This window comes from Podarcis tiliguerta (genome assembly GCF_965153285.1).
Source record: "Podarcis tiliguerta genome assembly, chromosome: 4".
NCBI classification, from domain to species: Eukaryota; Metazoa; Chordata; class Lepidosauria; order Squamata; family Lacertidae; genus Podarcis; species Podarcis tiliguerta.
In genome coordinates this window covers 44250222-44271846 of record NC_139537.1, presented here as the reverse complement: position 1 = coordinate 44271846, position 21625 = coordinate 44250222, and the positions used below count along the sequence as shown (strand labels likewise).

General features: G+C 38.5%; 1 protein-coding gene and 1 long non-coding RNA gene across 30 annotated transcripts in view; both read left to right on the top strand.

Moving 5' to 3' along the window:
- The window catches only part of ROBO2 (roundabout guidance receptor 2), a 773593-nt gene that overhangs the window by 594684 nt on the left and 157284 nt on the right, over positions 1 to 21625 (top strand). For all 29 annotated transcript variants that reach the window (XM_083439198.1, XM_083439187.1, XM_083439205.1 and 26 more), the window contains exon 3: positions 20854 to 21011. In XM_083439198.1, coding sequence (XP_083295324.1) covers positions 20854 to 21011 — 158 coding nt within the window. The remainder of the gene's footprint in view (positions 1 to 20853; positions 21012 to 21625) is intronic.
- LOC310677051 lies at positions 1944 to 6430 on the top strand. The gene is made up of 2 exons (XR_014510899.1): positions 1944 to 4503; positions 4884 to 6430. It is a non-coding gene; the product is annotated as an uncharacterized lncRNA (long non-coding RNA).

Genomic DNA, 21625 nt, shown 5'->3' with positions numbered 1-21625 from the left:
CAGGGAAGGGAAGAGATATTATAAATACAGTGACAATAAAAAATGATTTAAATACAATATAAGAATTGACATGGCTTCAAAAGCTTTCCTAAATAGGAATATTTTTTTACTACCTTACAGTAGGCTGTTAGCAGGGCTTTTCTTCAGCCAGAACTCAGATCTGGCATCTCTCAGGCGGCTGCCATTGTCATTCTAAGAGAACAGGGCAGGTGTTCTTGGTGAGCTCAGCCAGCTCTTTTTCTAGGAAAAAATAGCACTGGCTGTTGGAGAGTGTATGTGAGGAGTATTCCGGGTGGGTGGGTAGGGAGTATATGAGATAAGGGCCTTTCAAACATAGCTTAAATTCTAGCTTCCCATCCATGAACAAATTAGAACAGGGGTCAACAACCTTTTTCAGCCGTGGGCCGGTCTACCATCCCTCAGACCATGTGGGGGGCCAGACTATATTTTTTTGGGGGGGGGGGAATGAACGAATTCCTATGCCCCACAAATAACCCAGAGATGCATTTTAAATATTTTTTTAAAAGTGTTTTTATTCAAAATTAAAACAAAACATATTATCCAAAAACATATCATCCTTGTACCCCCCCCCCCCATTTTTCCTCCCTTCCCCTACCCTCCCACACAAATCCCAACCCCCAACCTCCGACTTCCCTCAGTTCCAGTCTTTGGTTTCTCTGAGACTGCTGTTTTCTGCATGATACAAAGTTGTATAGATCCTCAAACTATTTTACTGATTTATTATCAATAAAAAGTTTGTGAATGTTACTGCCAAGGAGTCCAGTTCACTTTGTTGCGTCTTCAGATACTTTGTAAAGGGTTCCCATTCATCTTTAAAGTCACAGTTATCCTTGTCCCGTAGCTTATATGTCAGTTTTGCCAGTTCTCCATAGTCCGTCAATTTTTCTTAACATGATTCTTTAGTTGGGATTTCTTCAGTCTTCCATCCTTGTGCTACCAGAACTCTTGCGGCCGTTGTCGCATACATGAAGATGTTTTTCAGCTTTTTTGGCAGGTCTTTCCCTATAATCCCCAGCAAAAATGCCTCGGGTTTTTTAACAAATGTTAAATGGAACATTTTCTTCAATTCATTGTATATCATTTCCCAAATTTTTTTAATTACAATCCCACCACATATGATAAAATGTCCTTCCTTTTCCTTACACTTCCAACATATATTTGAACTAGTTTTGTACATTTTCCCTAACTGCACTGGTGTTGTGTACCATCTATACATCATCTTCATGTAATTCTCATTCAATAGGGAACAATCTGTAAATTTTAAATCAGTTTTCCATTATTTTTCCCAATCTTCCATCATAATGTTGTGACCTACATCTTGTGCCCAGAGATGCATTTTAAATAAAAGCACACATTCTACTCATGTAAATATAGGCTGATTCCCGGACTGTCTGCGGGCCATATTGAGAAGGCGATTGGGCCGAATCCAGCCCACAGGCCTTAGGTTGCCTACCCCTGAATTAGAGCCTCTACAGCTGCCTATGTCCACTTGGCTCCCCAAGGGGGCATAGATATATAAAGTAGTTGTGGTGGAGCAGGCAGAAAACCACAGATTAATTCTCTGGTGTCTTTGGGTAGAGCGCGGGTGGGTGGCAGGGAGTCCTATCTGAAACCCTGGAAAGTCACTGTCTGTCAGTATAGTAGACAGTACTGAATTAGATGGACCAGTGCTCTGACTCATTTGAAGGCAGATTCCTTTATTCCTATGGTTGTTATTGGCCTTTAGAGGCTGTGGGGGGTCTTTAAAAACATACATACTGTATCCTAATAATGAAACAAATATCATGGATATTAATGTCATTGGGCAACACATTTTATTTGTTGTATTTATTTATAGTACATTTGAACCACACTTGGGAGTAACATCCAAAATGGTATACAATGTGATTTTCTAGAATTTTCACTTGTAAAACTATGATAACATTTGTATGAGGTAACAAAACCAACCAGGTCAGGATTTAAGGAGATATTTATGGCATGACTAAATTAGGATTATTATTTTTCCCCCAGTGGGATGTTTCACCTTTTTTCCTTTGAAAAAATAGTTAGAAGGAACTATTTTTCATTATGGCATGGCAGGAAGGGGTGCTGTTATTGATGGTGTTATTTGAGGAATGCCCAAGGTTTCCTTGGACATATGAACCTAGTTATGTTAAGAGGTTTAGATTGGAGTAAATACCTGTTAACAAATATAAGCAGTTTTATACCTATGTAACTACGAAAAGGGAGCTCACTTCTTAAAACATTCACTTACTCGCTTTCTTCCTTTTTGGATTATGTTCCTCCCCAAGTGCTAATTAATATATACTAAGATGTGAAATCATTATTACCAGTGTACATTACCTTGTCCTTTTTTGACATTGTTGTGCTGATTCCCTATTTGTATTTGTCCTTTAGAATTTCCCAGTCTGTTTTATCCTTCAGAGCTATAAACAAGCTTTGTGTTATTTCTCAATTTCCCTTTCTCTCAGCTGATTTGCTCACTGAAACCATTATTAAGTATATTGAACACTTATCCCAATACTGATCCCTGGAGTGCTTCACTCAACTTCTTTCCACTCTGAGAAGCAGCCATTAATTACAAGTCTTTGTTTCCTATCACTTAGCTAATTTTTAATCCACAACAGGATTTTACCTCCCTACCCTGTGGTTATTTTCCTTAATAGTCTCATCAGCGGCTTTTGACAATCCAAGTAAATTACTTGAAAAAGACCTTCTTTTATCCTGTTTGATTAACTCTTTCCAAGAACTGTGATGTCTCAAAGAGGCAAGATTTTCTTTTCACAAAGGTTTGACCTTATCAATTTATGCTTATCCAAGTAGGGCATTATTTTCTCCCTAATTATATTCTTTCTCAACCTCTCCTGAATTAGGACCGAGAAGCTCATCAGTCTCTAATTTCAGTTTTCATTGTAATATTGGCAACTATATACATCTTTAAATATTGCTTGTGCTATATTTGCATTAAGGGCCTATTTAAATTCCTCAGGCATGGTGATTTACTTGGCTTGGAATTCCCACAATGTTCCCTAATCTTTCCTTTAGAGATTTGCTGTAATGCTACGGCACACTTGTATCATACTGTGTAACAGTGGTATCTGCTCCATCTTTAATCATAAAGATTAATGCAAATAAGCCAATTCTTTTCCCAGCAGTCCATTAATCCTCCCTAATAGCACCCTTCACCTTTTGTTGGCCAGAAGATTCAGGGACTTACACTGAAACCTCACTACTGGATGTTTTGCATTCCCCTTTTGGTCATTTCAGTGTCCTTGTAAAGTTGGAAACTTGTGAATGGCAAAGTCCCTGGGGGAGGAAATGAGGGCTAGCAAAGCAGGTAGTTCAAAGTATTACTAGCAAAAGCAAGGACATTCAATATATAGCACTACTAGATAAAATATGAAAGAAAGTTTTTGTAGCACTAGCTAAATTCTGGGATGCTCGTTAATAAAAGCAGTATTGGTGTAATATATTATTTGTATGTGCAATTACACTTTTGCCCAAAATAGCAGAAGCTTTCAGCTTTCTCTACAAGCACTTAAGAGGCAAATCTAACTTCGTATTATTAGAGTGGCGAGGCCTGTGACCACCCTGTTCCCTAGACAACCCACAGCATATTGGTTTGGTATTAAATAAGGCCACAACTTTATTGGTTACAGATGTAAAGGTTTGGTCATAGGCATTGAGGTAAGCAACTGCATATGTTACTCCCGCCCGTCCTCTGGGAGTGTTTCTAAGGGTGAAGCCAGTGGGGAGGGGGGGGAGGACACGCCCTATGACCTATGTCAAATAGGGGTGTCCCCCAAATGGTCTCAATTGGAGGAGTGGTCTGGCCCTAGCCCCCTTCTGGGTATTGGACAGGAGCCACTCTTACCAGATCCTTTTAACAGAATACCCTTACCCATGGAGGGGCAGGCAGAGGCTACAACCTCCCCTCCAACGAAGACTAGGCTTAACCAATCCCTGTGCGCCTTACAAAGTTGAGATGATTGCTATGAGGTAGGTGAAAACTCAAATAGCGGTGCAAATTTGCTAGATGGGAAAAAATCCTGCCCGGCCCCTAAAACCAACAACCGACATTGTCCATAGAAAGGTTGTACCATCAGCAAAAACCCTAATCTGAGGGTGGGTGGGTGGGAGAACCGGCATGGTGAGTGAGAGGTCGAAATGCCCAGCAGGCTAGGCATTTATCCTTCCTCTGAGCATGGGACCAGGCACTGCTATTGATCAGTTGGTCCCACACCCAGGAGAATGCCATCTATAGATTCCTTTCGCCATGGGCCAATTTGGCAGTAGGAGGATGGTCCAGCCTGCAATAGACCAGTTCCCAGAGGAGGCCTGGGGCCCACCTGCAAAGCCACCTGCCCAAGAAGGGCAAATGGACTTCCAGAGCAGGAGTACAAAGAGTCTTTGGCCAGAGGATTGGGGAGAATTGTTTTTCTCTGACCTCAATGTTTAACAAACGGTGGAAAAGTACAGATAGTAAAAGGTAAAGTAAAGGTACCCCTGCCCGTACGGGCCAGTCTTGACAGACTCTAGGGTTGTGCGCCCATCTCACTCAAAGAGGCCGGGGGCCAGCACTGTCCGGAGACACTTCCGGGTCACGTGGCCAGCGTGACATTGCTGCTCTGGCGAGCCAGCACACGGAAACGCCGTTTACCTTCCCGCTAGTAAGCGGTCCCTATTTATCTACTTGCACCCAGGAGTGCTTTCGAACTGCTAGGTTGGCAGGCGCTGGGACCGAACGACGGGAGCACACCCCGCCGCGGGGATTCGAACCGCCGACCTTTCGATCGGCAAGCCCTAGGCGCTGAGGCTTTAACCCACAGCGCCACCCGCGTCCCTATTACTATTACAGATAGTAATAAGTACCTAATTAACAGTAGTAATTCACAAAACAATTGCTGATAATGCAGACATCCTGGCATTGGTAAACCAATTAATATATTTAGACCTAGTCTGCACAACATGATATGTCAGAACCTAGCTAAATGAGGCAATATCAATCTGCATACTTCTGGAGAGCACTGAGGCTAGTGGTTAAATTTTCTCTTCACTAATCATGAGCTGTAGTCAACAAATGTGACTACACTTTGTGGTTAGCATCACAAGCACTTCTGAATTCCTTTCCAGAAGCCATCACATTTGTGTGGTCTTGCTATACCAAGCTTTATTGTGTCATGTGATCCTGGTCGTAATGTGCTAAAAATTCTTTGTCTCAGTTCAATCCACAAGCTATGTTTAAAATTTGCTGCTGACATGTAAACGCTAAAAAAATTGGGACCAGGATACCTAGCAGATTGTCTCCACTCATATATGCCAATTGACCTTTTGAGATCTTTAGAGGTGGTGTTGCTTGTCGTAATGGACGTAGTCGGGGAGGGAGGGCAGCTGCCCCCCTAGATCAAGTAAAACAATAAAAATACTTAATTACAGAAAACATTTCAGCTTAAATCATACAATTATACCCTATTGTTAAAAACATTTGTACTGTGATAAAAGGTTGCTAGAGACTTAGTATTTGTGCTTCAAGGTAGTCTTTATTACACTGCCTTTGTCCGAGAAGAGCCCTGCCTAATTATTTGTTGTTTTTCCAGATAGCCCTTGGTTCTTGCTCACACACTGAGTAGAGATTACACTGTCCTATTAGTCCTTTTAAGGGCCAACGTATGCCAGCGATGCCATGTGTGAACAATCTGCAGGCACCATTAGCACTGCTTGACTAGCTCTTGATAACACTCACTATGAAGTCAATTAAAGACGTCAGGAGGTGGGCCAGACTGCTTTCTTTTACTAACAACAATCCTTAGGGGGTGGAGCACAGGGATTTGGAGGACAGGTGATGTTAGCATTTTCAGTAGGAGAAAGCAAAAACATCCAGACTGCTTCTCTCTGTTCTTTGGCACAAATTCCTTTCATTTTCCCACCTTCCCCTATTTAAAAACAGGTTTTGACAGATTTTCCACTTTATAGGAAGCTGATGAAAGCCAAGTGACTTCAGTTCACATTAAGGAAAATGGAAGCATGAGGCAGTAGCAAAGAAGTCTGGAGCTTAAATTAAAAGCTGGCAGGAAATACCAGACCTTATTTGGAGCCCTAGTGCTTGGTGTTAAGTACTGTGCACTACACCATATTCTTCCATGATTAAGTTCTAACTGTTGAATACTTTTCCAAATGTATTTTGGGAATTAATTGAACTTTTTTTTTTTTTTGCCTGAAAGTAGACATACCAATTTCAAGCAAAAAACTGCTGTGCCTACTATTGGCATTTGCTGCTGGATGGTGGTTAATTTAACTTACAGGAAGATTTGTCAGCTTCCTGTTTTAAAAATACACCCCACCTTAAAACAATTTACAATTATGAATATATGCACAGATTTTTGCAAACAAGTTATATTTAGTTTTAAAATGAAACACCACCATTATATTTGTCTTCCTTTAGGAAGTATAGGAAGCAGACAAAGAGTAGCTCCAAAAGAAATGGGCAAAAGGAATGACCTAATTAGATTAAAAGAAACACGCGCTTAAGTCACACCTTGCAATCCCACATAAAGTACCTAGACACACTTGCTGGAAGTTAAGTACCATCAAAGTCAATGGGACTTACTTCTGATTTTGTTAAGGATTATGACTTGTACTGGGCATAGTGTTGCACCATCAACATAACCAAAGTTTTAGTTAATTCCAGGGCTGGATGAAGACCTAAGCACTGAAAAGATTATGGTGCCCCCTGTATGTATTCAAAATAAAAACAATACTAAAGCATAAAATATAACAGTGTAGTGGAGTGTAAGGAAGTCTTCTAAAGTTCTGATTTTCCCCATGATGACTACTCTGATGCTATTTTTGAAATATCAGATGTCACTTTTTTCCAACAAAATATTCCCCTGTTTTGTTGGTGCCCCAAGGATGTGCTTAGTCAGCTGAGTAATTCAGCATCGGTTAGTTCCGTATTTAACTGTTGTTATATCCTTCCTATAAGCAGTGTATCCTGCTTCATCCTCTTCACAACCTTGTGAGGTCCTTTTGGCTGAGAGATAGCAGCTGGCCCAAGGGCACCCATAAACATAATGGCTGACTGGGATTTGTGAACTAGCTTCTCAAAGCCCAACAACAGCAGCATACAATAACAATTTTGATCTTGGCCATTATTACAATTATGTGATGGTCATTAAAAACTTTCATTGTACATTAGTCCTTCTGTTGTGACTTTCTTCATCGTGTTTGCGGCATCAGTGGGAGTAGGAGGAAACTTGTGTGTGATGGGATTATCATTACATGAATTAGTTATTACCTGATCATGTAAATCAACTCTTCGCTTACCCACAACAACATTCTGGAACCTTACTGTGGAATAATATGTATTATTAACAGCAGCAGTGGTCTGATTATACATTGGTGTGTATTTTTACTTTGTTCACACTCATGCAGACTATGGTTGCCCAGATGCTCATTATTCCCTACTGGCCCTCTTCTTTGTTTGTTTAGTATTCTCTTTGATTCTCCCTTTCCAGACCACTTTCATAGTTATATTTAAAACAGCATCTATACAATTCGTTGCTTGTTTCAAATATGAACATATTTGTAAATGAATAATATAGCTCTGGATCATAATCTTGCAAATCATGTGAAAACAGATATTATATGTGTATACAGTGTGAAGCAAAGGCTCCTCAGACTATGTAATGATGCCCTGCCATAAATATCAGTTAAAAATTGAGTCTCTGGTTGCTTTTGTCTTCCATTTATTTACAGGGTTTTCCTGGCTTTTCAATTTAGATTGTGCTTACATAGGGGAAAGCTAGTAAGTATAATATGCAATTACTTGTTTTCAAATGTATCATCTATCTTCTAGTTTGTATTTATGGTATCTCATTTAACCTTGCTCAATGAATACATGGAAATACAATGGAGAGAGTTTTCGACATTAATACTTATTATTCCAATTACTTAGTTTCCATCTGGCTTATTTATTTCCAGGCATCTCACATTGGGCTCCAAAGAAATGACATAACTTATCTACAGGAATGTGTGATAAAGATAAAATGAGAGATTGTTTACTTGGCTAGAGAGGCATATTATTTGTTTTCTTTTCAAAAGGCTCAGAAAATGAAATGTGAAAGATTATAGAAATGGAAATGGAAATCTCTACAGAGAGAGAGCAGGCATTTTAAAAAACGAATCAACAGAGATTTTGGAAATACAACCTGATTTACTGTACAATATAACAATGTTTAAATCTATGGAGTTTTATCACACACACACACACACACACACACAATTTGCTGTCCTCCTACTCCTTCATTTTCCTAAAATTCAGGTCCCATCTATTTTCTTAATTTTGTTGTATTTATCAAAGACAGAAAAGAATTTCCATATCCACATATAACTATATAACCAATTATAATCTTATTTTATGCTATATTCAGCTATTTGAACCAAATTCACAGTGTTGGGCCCACAGCATGCCTGCATTCATTTAACACGATGCTAGAAGTTGATAGTTCCAGGAGCATTTTTGAAGTTCACCTCAACTGCCTTATTGTGGCTGGTAAATATTAACTTCTCACTTCCTCTTGAGGCCAGTAACAAGCAACTGTGAACCAGCCATGGATCATATTATTTCTAGAGACTTTGGTGCTAATTTGTTTTGTATTGGAGCTACCAGTCCCATTTTGCTCAGTCAGTAGAGCATGAGACTCTTAATCTCAGGGTCCTGGGTTTGAGCCTCACATTGGGCAAAAGATTCTTGCATTGCAAGGGGTTGGATTAGATGACCCTCATGGTCTCTTCCAATTCTATGATTCTATGATCCCCATCCTGAGCACAATCCCTTTTGACCATTACACTAAGCAGTGACAGGCATGACTACCACTCACTGGACTGCCCACTGGTGAGCATATGGGGGTTCTGCAGGCATGGACTGTCATCTGCCAGGGGGCCCTAGTTGTGCTGTATCTTAACCACATCAAGCCCTATGCTTTGAATGCAGATTACCTGGCAAAAGTCAGCTCATCCTTCACATTGGGTTTTATACATATGTAAGGTGCTTGTTTATAATTATATGTTGGGAATGATGCATGTTCTGATGTAGCTGCATTTTATACTTTCTGGATGTTTCGAGATCATATTCTGTGTTATAAATCAAGCACTGCTGGCAGTTGTTTCTTTTTGTTTTCAAATGTATTTCTTATCAATTAAAAATTCGGTGTGGCATAAGCAAATTTTTATTCTGAAGTGTGGCCAAGAGAAAAAAGTTTGAGAACCACTTGGTGGTTTATATATGAAAACTGTGTACACATGTGTGCTAGAGATCTCATCAGTATTGTGTTCACTAATTATCAGTGACTCTCCATGGGTCTTTCCCAAACTATCTAAATATGCCAGGTATTAAACCTGGGCCCTTCTGAATCTATAGTGAAACAATGGTGCGACTTGCTCTTAAAAGTCTGCATCAGGTGTTACTGTAATGCATTTCTACATTACTGGACAATTCCTGGACAATTCGCCAACTTAATTAAATGACTAATACTTGGCTGTTCTCATTTACTAGAATATGCATACCTTACCTTTTAATGTAACAGTCACTGACTCTTCAAGTGCTGTTTATGAACAGAAAATAAATGGAACAAAAATATGCATTGTCTGAAACTAAAAAAAATTAATCTTGTCTTCTTGTCTATCTGTTCCACCCAATTTCATGAGCTGGATTGATATGGCTACTTTTCCTAATTGGAAAAACAACCAAGAATAAGCAATAACATAAAATTATTTTTAGAAATGCATTTTTAATTACTGAGCTGCTTAATTATTGAGTACCATCTAAAGTATCCTGTGAACCTTATCACTATGCAAATGTATTCAGTTTTGGAAACAATTAAATGATAATAAAGCATTCTTTTTTTCTTTTACCATATATTACTGTAATGAAGCTGTTACCTCTCAGTGTGCATTTTAATGAGTTTTAAGTAACATTTTAATGAGCTCAACATTACCATAAACCCAAGGATTAGACCAAATTGAATTTACTGGGAAAAGGGAAAGGTTCATTAAGAGTTAATTATATTGTTTAAGAAAGAATATTATTCATTTTATGAAGTCCCTCAGCTAAGAGCCCACCAACATATCTATGCTTACTAATAGATGTAATAATGTTGTTATTACATTGACACGACACATTGATTTATTTGTTATTATTCTTTTGTGGATTTAATAAAATGTGTTGTTTGTAAATAATATAGCCAATAATGTAACAAATGCACTGTGGCATATTCTTTTTTATAACAAGAAAATTGATTCAACTGTTTTTAAGTCTTTCCCTTTAGAACAACTGCTTTCTGATTTTGTGGTTGTATTACTGTGACTTAAGAGAGAGTTTTATATTAACAAGTTATGGATAATAGACTACAGCAGCCTTAGAATAATAGAATTGCAGAGTTGGAAGGGACCATGAGGGTCATGTAGTCCAACTCGCTGTAATGCAGGATTATTTTTTTGCCCAATGTAGGGATTGAACCTACAACCCTCATGCTCTACTGACTGAATCATCCAATGCATCCTTCTCCAATTTGGGGCTCTCCAGATGTTTTGTATTACTACAGTTTCCATCATCCCCAGCCAAGATGGCCAAAGCATGGGAATTGTAGCTCCAGACATCTGGACGGTGCCTGGTTGGGGAAGATTGGACTGCAGGTATTTTTCTCCTTAAGTTAAACATTGGCTACTGTGCCATTCCCAATGAATATTCCTTAGGATGCAAAATGTATATCCTTGTTTGTTGGACCAGCTATGTTGAATAGAATATGGTTAGGAGGTTGTAGTCATTGGCTACTGCCATTTTGGGTGGGTGGGTGGGTATTTTATCAAATTTCAAAATATTAACAAATACAAACAATAAAATGGGTTCTCAAGCATGCAAAAACTAAAGTAAATAAAAGTCATTAGCATCTAACAGCTTATTAAAATAATAATAATTCAGTATTAGAAACTAACAGCGTAATGATACCAGACAAAGTATAATACACTTTATCATTAATGTTGCGATGTTTCCCTTATTACATTTACCGGTACTTATCACAGTTTTGTGTAGATTGATAACATGCTACACATTTCAGACAACACGAATAAGAAAAGGCATAATTTATACCCTTTTCGACCATATCTGTAAGGTTTGCTTGACCTTACAGAATATTGTTTATAAGTATGAAAATGTTCCTTTTGAAATTAGGTCTAAACTCATAAAAGGATTTTGTGAAACTATTGGAAATTCCAAATGTAAAAGATTCAATTAATATTCCCACTTAAAAAGATCACTGGGATCCGTTCCGACTTGTACTGTACTTTTTGATTAATCAAGTTTGAGGCCCACCTCACTATCGTGGTTGCTAAGCAACGCTTCCCTACTCTTTAGGCCCAAATATCTCAAATTCATTCATTTTCCTTTCTACACCAAAAGTCCATAAAGGATTGTTTAGTTATTATTAATAAATATCAGCAAAAAAAAATTCTACAGCAGTTTTGCCTCCAGTACCTTCAACAACCACTTCTCCATATTGTTGTTGTTTAGTCGTTTAGTCATGTCCGTGACCCCATGGACCAGAGCACACCAGCACTTCTGTCTTCCACTGCCTCCCGCAGTTTAGTCAAATTCATGCTGGTAGCTTCGAGAACACTATCCAACCATCTCGCCCTCTGTCGTCCCCTTCTCCTTGTGCCCTCCATCTTCCCCAACATCAGGGTCTTTTCCAGGGAGTCTTCTCTTCTCATGAGGTGGCCAAAGTATTGGAGCCTCAGCTTCAGGATCTGTCCTTCCAGTGAGCACTCAGGGCTGATTTCCTTAAGAATGGAGAGGTTTGATCTTCTTGCAGTCCATGGGACTCTCAAGAGTCTCCTCCAGCACCATAATTCAAAAGCATCAATTCTTCGGCAATCAGCCTTCTTTATGGTCCAGCTCTCTTCTCCATATTAAACAATAATAAATCTTTTCATTTTTGTTCACAGAAGTATCTTTGCTGTGGTCATATGTTAAAATAATATTCCGTAGTTATTTAACTTATTGTGTATTCATCAATTCACACCCAGTTCCATATCTTCTGATCCCATTTCTTGTTATATTTGCCATGGTTTTCCATCCTGATTTTAAAAATGTATTTCTTCCATTTACACTACTTCCACTCTTTTTTCAAGAAAAACACCAAAGCCTTGCTAGCTTTTTCTTCCGAATTCACTCCAAATTGTACACCAAATGCTCTCTCTCCAGTTTATCTCTGCCAGCTCAGAATATCTCCTCATTTCTCTGTCCATGGCTTCATTCCACTCCTCCAACATCTGCCATTTGGCTATTTCAGTCTTTTTTGGAGATAGTGTTCTCCAAAGCCTCTGTGTCTTCATTAAATCCCTTTTCCTTTTCATTCTTTGCTGGTTCATTTTCATCAATTACAGCTCTGATCTCTTTTCATTGTTCCTCCAATAATTGCTGCAAGATGCCAATAGTCAATGGAGTGTCAAAGGATGTATTTGCCATATTGGGGGGTTCTTGGTCTTATAAACAGCTCAACTGATACCTTAAGATCTTCACAGTCTCCACTTTAAAAAATTCTGTCTCCCGTCTCCACCTTAAGATGTCCACAGCATTTCTTATCTATCCACATTCTTTCCCACAGGGGGAAATGTGACATAGGAAAATTACTTTTGGTTTGAAGTTAACTTTCATTGAGAAAACAGAGGGTTAAAAATAAAATAAGAATTTCTAGCAATCAGAACTCCCTTGTCTATTTAAATCTTTCTTGGCATGCTTTTAGTTATGCCTTCGATCTTTTAATGATCAACTCTTCTTAAACCAGACTGTAGCTCACATACTGGATATAAACTTCAATTGGCAGACAGGTAACCTCTATAACCTTTAAAGCAGCCATAAAGATAATTAGAGAAAGGTAGGCTTTGTCGACCTTATGCCTTGGGGGCTGTTGGATGGTTTGGGGGGCACAAGTTTATTTCCTCCACTCTACATCACTCACTCTCATCTGGGTTCCTTGCAGCTTCTTAGTCTCCCAGCACAGAAAGTGGACTTTTCCCAAGCATCAGAGGTTAATCCCTTGTTCACTCTATTTTTCAAGAGTGAATTTAATAAGCAAGATTTAAAGATTGACTATCATCAAGCACCATGTAATTATCTCTGTTGGCGAGCAACCAAAAGAAGATGTTCGGTCTGTCATATCTTCCCCAAGAAGTCACATATATCTTTAATTTGTTTCCTAATTTTTATGGAACCAGTTTGTTTATGGTAATGTTCTAATTTTTCCAATTCAAGATGTAAAGATGTTGCTGTTTAAGCATGTTGTTTACACATCTTATTTTTTTTCTGCCATACAACATTCTCTTTCTACTGCTTTCATAGCATCCCAGATTATTTTTTCCTGGTAACATCTGCAGTATGTTCAACATATTCTGAAATGCTTGTGAAAATGGCTTCCACAGATTATTGGTTTAGTAAGTAATTTAGCATCAAAATACCATGAGGATATGGTTCCATGCGTGTTTAAAAGATGGACAAAAGATGGAAGATGTTAATTTTAGCTTCTTGAATTTTATTTTTAAGTGAAGTGGACATAACGTATTCTACATTTTTAAAAATACCTTTGTGAGTTTCAACTAAAATCTTTCTTTTTTATGAAAGGATCCTCAGACATCAGTCAAATCATATTTATTTATAAAGATGTAGATCTGTCTCCACCCATGATTAATTCATCTTCTGCAAAATTCTGTAACTGTCTAAGTATGGAGGTCAAAAAAATTAGCAGTTTTATTTGGGGGCATATGTAGAAACTAAGGTGAAAGTCTGAAGACTGATATTACCTTATTCTTTGAACTCCATTTGGTAGACTGCTAATGTAAAAGTATATTCCAAGCTCTTTCTATACATGTGGGGCATGTGCGAACAGTAGACATGGTTCAGTGAAAAAGGTCATTGGATAGGAACAGTTTACTGGTTTGTTTTGTTTTTGTTAAACCTCAAGGTTTGAAAATATACAAACCTAGGGGTACAAAAATACATACTATATTTTCTGAAATTGCTCACAAATCTATATTAAGCCTTTTTCATTTAAGGAATATTAACCATTTTTTAATTCCAAAAAAACAGTATTTTGACATTTATATTGTAGGATTTAGGCTGTTTGGCTAAAGGGGAATGTATTCAACAACATTAGAAGAAAAATATGTCTGTTGTGAACCTGGAAATATTTTCAGCATGATCCAAAACATTCCATTATCATATGCATAGTGCATGTAAAATAATTTCAGTCTTATCTTAAGGAAATCTATATCAACAAAAAGCATGCTCAGAAATGCTTATTGCTTTTCTCTCCCTTCCTTGGTTGTCAAAACAAAAGTGATGCCTTTGAAGATTTATGGCTGATGTGTAATGAGATTGCTGAATGTTAACTGCAGCATTCAGAATTCATTAGGGCCTAAAAGCGAGGGGGAGATAAGGTTATAGGGGCTTCACTACAGGGTAGATAGGTCATATAACTTTGTTTTCCATCTCCTAGTTTACTCATAAATATTTTATATTCTGGATTAGAAAGACTTCCACTCCTCATATCATCCAACAGTCAAATAGAATCTTTCCAGAAAATACAAAGATGTCAGCTTGCATTCAGTTGAACACAGTGAATTCTAAGAACGTATTGGATCTTCTTTTTGTCCTATTGGTGTGGGGAAAATAAAAAGCAGACAGCAGTAAGAGAGCATCAACAGACATAATAAAGCATCAGAAACCTGTGTGCGCAAGAAAGTTAACTTCCTTAAATCACATAACTGTTGATGACATATTTAACAGACTGACTCCCAGTGGCTGTAACGTATGATTGTAACACCTGATGCAACTGAAGAAGACAGAATCTTCTCTAAAGTAAGGCAGGGCTCAGAAAGCCTATGAGGGATTTCCCCAGTGTTTATTCAGATGGTGATATTTTTAATTATTTTGCTGAAAAAATAGTTTGAAAGGATTGAAGGTCATAAAAACATTCAGTTGATCATTCAGTTGTTACTATTTTAGTCCCAGAGATATGAAAGAGAAAATAAGAATGATGATATTGTATGCATAAAAGTCTGTCGCAATTAAGTGTATAGAGCATAAATACTTGCATGAGAGTGTGAGAGGTTTGTAAAAAACAGTATCAAGTATACACTCTTAGCATCACTTTCTCTAATACCAAACTTGGGCAGTGAATGGTGACAGAACTACAGTGGTATCTCGGGTTAAGTACTTAATTCATTTCGGAGGTCCATTCTTAACCTGAAACTGTTCTTAACCTGAAGCACCACTTTAGCTAATGGGGCCTCCTTCTGCTGTGCCGCCGGCCGGAGCACGATTTCTGTTCTCATCCTGAAACAAAGTTCTTAACCCAAGGTACTATTTCTGGGTTAACAGAGTCTGTAACCTGAAGCTTATGTAACCCGAGGTACCACTGTATAGCCAAAAACAGCATGCTTCTGATAACCGAAAGTGATATGTTGCAATACTCAAGATTTACGAAAGTACAAAACATATGGGGGGGACCTAATGGGACCCCCCCTTTAAAAACAGCTCAATGAGACCTGAACATGCTCTGTAGCTGCTGAAAGCTGAGTGTTGGCTGGGAGAAAAGTCTTAAAGATATCAGCCAAAAGCATAGATGGGATAGGAGTTAGTAAAGGAACAACCAGTTCCTTTAGAGACTGTGAGACGATTTCTGTGAGACATTCTATTTTCTACTTGCAATAAATTGAACTTGGTGCGCTGGGGGACAGGTGGCAATGGCAGTGCAGCGGCCATATCACTGGGAAGGCGTTTTCAGGCCTCATAGCCCATGTTTGTCTTGCTTAATTTGCCATTATAGTTCAACAAAGTAAATATAGAAATCTAATTAAGCTGCTGGTAGTGACAAGAAGAAGAAGAAGAAGAAGAAGAAGAAGAGGAGGAGGAGGAGGAGTTTGGATTTGATATCCCGCCTTATCACTACCCAAAGGAGTCTCAAAGCGGCTAACATTCTCCTTTCCCTTCCTCCCCCACAACAAACACTCTGTGAGGTGAGTGGGGCTGAGAGACTTCAGAGAAGTGTGACTAGCCCAAGGTCACCCAGCAGCTGCATGTGGAGGAGCGGAGACGTGAACCCAGTTCCCCAGATTACGAGAACTATCGTAATGCGAACCCGGTTCACCAGATTACGAGACTATCGCTCTTCATTTTGGGTTTGGTTTTTGTAAGGTTCAACATGAGCCTATGTTTGGACAACTCATTTAGCCAAATTTTGGTTTAGCCTCGCTGAGTTAAAAGGGCCATGGAAGTACAAAGCTGCTACAGTCTCTTCTTCAGGACCCTTCATATTCATATTTAACCGTGGGTTGGCTTAGCAAATGCAGTATAGCAACAGTGATTTGGAATATGCCAAATCCCATAGAAATCATTTTGATTTTTGTTGGATAAATAAAGACAACTCTGAGGGTTGTACATAATTTGCTACAATAGCTTACGGTTGTGGGGTGGGAGGGCAAGTGGTAGCCCAATGATTATTTTATGATACAGGAGGACTGGATCCATCGCAATCTCCTGAAAGATGGCTTGAGACTACTTATCATCTGACAGGGGATTCTCCCGTCACTGCTTGCCTTGGTGCCTAATCTTCAAGCAGAGTTTCCCAAGCTCTCTTTCCGCACAAGTGACAACAAAGCAAAGTGCACCTTGTTCTAATTTATTAGAATATTATGCAGTAAAGTGGTGAGATTGCTAGAATGAGATGGACCACTATGTTTGGTTCATACCTAGAGTATCATACTTAGAGACAATTTTATTATAGAGATTAAAAACTCAGTTTCATAAAATGAGAGGACCAAAACAGTGTATTGTATAAAATACATCTGTTATTTTAAATATTGATGTGTGTTTGTGTGTGCGCGCACACACACACACACTATATTTTATAATGTATGTATATGGAATTTAGAAAACAGTCCCTGTAATATATTTGTGTAGATGGAAGGAGAAACCAGGCACTGTGGCAAAAGAATGTAAATTATCCAAAATCTCCTGACAGACCTGTACTTTCCCCTTCTAGCTTAGTTGCTTTGACCATAGGCTAGGGACTCATGGGACACAGACCAGATTGAAAACTAGAAGCAGACAGATGGTTATTTGTAATCATCATGTAAATGTAAATCCTATTAAAATGTGTTTTCCCCCTTTTCTTGGGGTCTGAGAGCTTTTATGGTAGAAGGAAGGATTACACTATGGATATATATATTAATGATTATGACCCCCTCTTTTACTTCACCAAAAAACACTCAGACTCATTTAAACAAATCGTCAGAGTCACAGAGGAGAAAATGAATCCCCTTTCTATAAAATTCCTAGAGTTTACAGACATTAGTTTGACTTGGTCTGGATTTGGGCATAAACTGGCATATTTAGTGAGGAGTTGCTTTGGTAGCAAGCCTTTCCCCCAGTTGCACCAGGTGCTTTAGCTGCAAGCGTTTCTCTTCACTATACTGTTGCAACATGAAGCTTTCAACCATTAATGAACTTTTACATTTCAAATGAAAACGGGAAATGGTACTTCAGAAGTATATGCATTCTTCATCAAAGAAAGACCTAGAATGCCACAATTAAATTTTGTCTGGAGCATTATTGTATGTGTGCTGTAGAGCATAATATTGTATCTCTTTGAACCATCCGGTGTGAGACTGAAATAAATGGTTGAGGTCCATCATCACTTCCTTGACTGATTCTCTGCCTACTCTCAGATGTTTCCAATCCCAGATGAAAATGGCCAAACTGCCATTAGTTTAGCTGTGCACTTATTCTCATCTCCTACAGAATGACAGAATATCTGAAACAGATTATACAGCAGTTCTTTGGGGAGCTCCTGGAACTTTGACATGTCAACTGTATCATATTTAAAGATCTATTTGAGGGGGTTTTCCTCTACATTTTAGCAGATTTCATAGTATGAAAAAATTTCCTGGCACTGTATAGAATATAAAATCTAGAAACTTAGTTCACATCTTTCAGGAGAGCCTTGCCTGAACAGTGGAGGAGAGCTGAAGCAGCCCTTGGTCAAAGGGTCCCGCAAAAGGTCCTCCCTCTGTCACCCCTGCAGTCTCCTATTATTCCGCCCAAGGTTATTCCAGCCTACTGATCTCTCATTACCAGAATGGGAAAAAGTGCAAATGTGCCTACCTAAAGTGTAGTTTTCCATTCCTAATGAACAGCAGGGCCTGTAAAAATATGATGACTGCAAAGGATCGTCTTATACTCTCTAGTTTCTGGGACTAAGCTCCTTTCAAACAGAATGAGTGGTCACTAAATAGAAATATTATGCAAACAAATCAGGATGAATGTTCAATAATCAGGCTATTTATTACATGCCTTTTCTACATTCTAAAGAACTGCAGTTAATTTCTTGTTACAGGTAGGTAGCCGTGTTGGTCTGCCGTAGTCGAAACAAAATAAAAAAATTCCTTCCAGTAGCACCTTAGAGACCAACTAAGTTTGTTATTGGTATGAGAAGTGTGCATGCACACGAAAGCTCATACCAATAACAAACTTAGTTGGTCTCTAAGGTGCTACTGGAAGGATTTTTTTTAGTTAATTTCTTGTTTGTTTGAGGATTGCCTTTCCTCTTTTCAGATGGAACACAATGCAGACAGTTCATGGTCCCAGCCCAAAGGGGTTTATAATCTAGATTGGGGGCAGGTGGCAAGGATTACAGTGAGTAGAAAGTGATTGCTTGATCTCTGACAGAAGACAGTAGAAAAAGCATACCGTGATGCTAAAATTTAATTATCCTAAAGTGGGCACGCCAGTGTTTATGTAAATAATCCAGAGGCCAAGTAGAGTTTAGAGATCAGTGTTTCCAGTATTGTAACATGCTGGAATTGGTGCTTGACTTTCTGTGTAATTTTTAAATTGTACTTTTTGATCCTTAATATTACCAAACTTCCATTTGTGAAATAAACTTTTTTCCCTCATTGTTTTCTAACTTTCTGTGTTTGTATACACAGAGGAATATTACAGAATGGAAAATTTTGTGGATTGTCATTGTTGAATACGCTGGCTTCTGATAGTGTATTTCTTACTTCTGTGTTTTGGATATACTTTGCCACATTCTGTGCTCTTCTGTATTAGGATATCATCATTCTGTTTTGTCTCCAAAATTAACTATTCCTCACTCTTTTCTTTCTTTTCTATCAAATGTGAATTCTTGACAGATGCAAATATATAAATCTTACTTGCTTTTTTATGGGAAAGATTTGTATAATATACACCAGTCCAGAGTATTCCTTTCATTTGAAGCTTTAGGCAAGAAAAATGTGGGAAGAGGGTTCTGAAATATGCCCTTCACCCTGCCAGATGTGTTCCTTTAGAGAAAGTGGAGTTCTTGCCAGAATGATTTTTACGCCAATTCTTTTATTTTTATTTTCTGCGTCTAGACATGGTGTACATAAACAGCTCCTTTTTATATTAGAAACTAAATTAACCTTTAATTAGTTTCTCCCTCTCTTAGGATTTACCTGTGTGCCTTGAAAATGCTAAAACGATAAGCAGAAACCCATATCTGTAGCTGAGAGCCAGATTTATATGCAGACTCACCTCAATCCATTCAGTGGCTAATCCTTGTGCATATAAATTTTATCCTTCCATGTAACACACGAAAATGGGAAATGTGCAGTTCAAAATGTTAAAATGGAGCACATTTTATTAACAGCAAAAGCAGTAAATTAAATCTGCTTATAAGTGAAGAGTGAACATTTTTGCTGAACTGTTCCAGACTGCTCCTTTAGTGAGACACAGGCTTTTCTTGATTTCTCAGAGGGCCCTTGTTCCACTAAAGGTGAAATCTGTATTAAAACAGTAATGAGCCTCTTGCATAGTTGAACTACAAGAGAGGAGATGCCCTAATTTTTAGTGGCTGATTTTGGAGCTCTTTTCAGTTCTGTGTTGTTAAGGGTGGCAATTAACCTAGAGACTGGAACATGCATGGAAGAATAATGATAAAATAATATCATTTCTGAACACTAAAGTCTAATCCCTGTGCTGTGACATAATTTCTATAAGAAGGTAGTTCCCTAAACTAGTTTTCTAACAGTTGAGAGTAACCTGCAAGCATTTTATCCCTTCTGGTTTTCTCTCACAATCATAGCAGCAAAGATAATAAGTGAGAATAAAAAAAGCATAACTTTATGTATACCTAGATCTTGGCATCCTTCATAAATTGTTATTGCTGTTTATTATTATTATTATTATTATTATTATTATTATTATGCCGTAGAAGTAAAACTGTGTAGTGTGTCACCTCTTCTCTTGCCCAGATGACTTTAAAGCGACTGCTGTGGATATAGGTGCCATTTGAGAAATAGGCACACAGGATTTCCAAAAGGTTACAAGCAAAGTCCAGCATGCTGTTTTCCTTAATGAAAAGAATTCAGTGTCAGAATGGCAATCATACTATTAGGGTTTTTTGTCCTCAGAAGGTCACATTGGCCAGATGTCACTTGGCAGGTGTGGCTGCAGAATAAAAAAGAAACTGGGTGTGTATGTGTGCATTTATATGAGAGATACTGCTACAAAATACATATGCATAGCCTGTACTCATATGCTGAGAATCGGCCACCTATGGAGTCATATTTATTTCTGGTATAGTGGCTGATTGGGATTGATTTTTTATAATGCATGTTAAATAGCCACCAAAGAAATTTTGACCAATATTTTTTTTTCTTTGCCAGTATGCTGTTATAATAAATCTTCTTTCTTTTTTCTTCCTTTCTTTTATTTATATATTATTTTTGTATCAGTGCTACGGGATGATTTCCGACAAAATCCCACAGATGTTGTTGTGGCAGCAGGTGAACCAGCTATTTTAGAGTGCCAGCCTCCTCGAGGACATCCTGAGCCCACTATCTACTGGAAAAAAGACAAAATCCGAATAGATGACAGAGAAGAGAGAATCAGTGTAAGTCTGTCCTACAGAAATGGGAACCTAAAAAATATTGATCAATTTGCTAAAAAGTGAATCTCAGTGTGGGTTTTCTGGTAAATTGGAGCATTTAATTAAGCACTGTGGCTAAATAACTGAATGTGGGAGAATCACAGTATGGACAGCGATGCTCTTGGGCCTCTTCTCATAAGCATTTTTCAGGTGGAAGGGTGATAAAAAAGTTCCTTTTCCCATCAATTGTCCAGTGAAAGTGCACCTGTGAAATCCCTTTGTGACCAAAAGCACCAAATATTTCAAAGACATTTGAAAGAACTGAGGTCACCAAAGTGTCCTGCTATGCCCCTTCACAAATTTTAAATACTGTATTTTTTGCTCTATAAGACGCACTTTTCCCCTCCTAAAAAGTAAGGAGAAATGTGTGTGCGTGTTATGGAGGAAATGCAGGCTGCGCAGCTATCCCAGAAGCCAGAACAGCGAGAGGGAGCGCTGTGCAGCAATCCCTCTCGCTGTTCTAGCTTCTGGCTTAGCCGCGCTCTGTCCCTTCCCCCACCTCCCAGAAAAGCCCACAAGAGCCGTGCTCCCTTTAAAGAGCCGTGCGGAGCTTTTTCCCGAGGAGGGAGAAGGGCAAC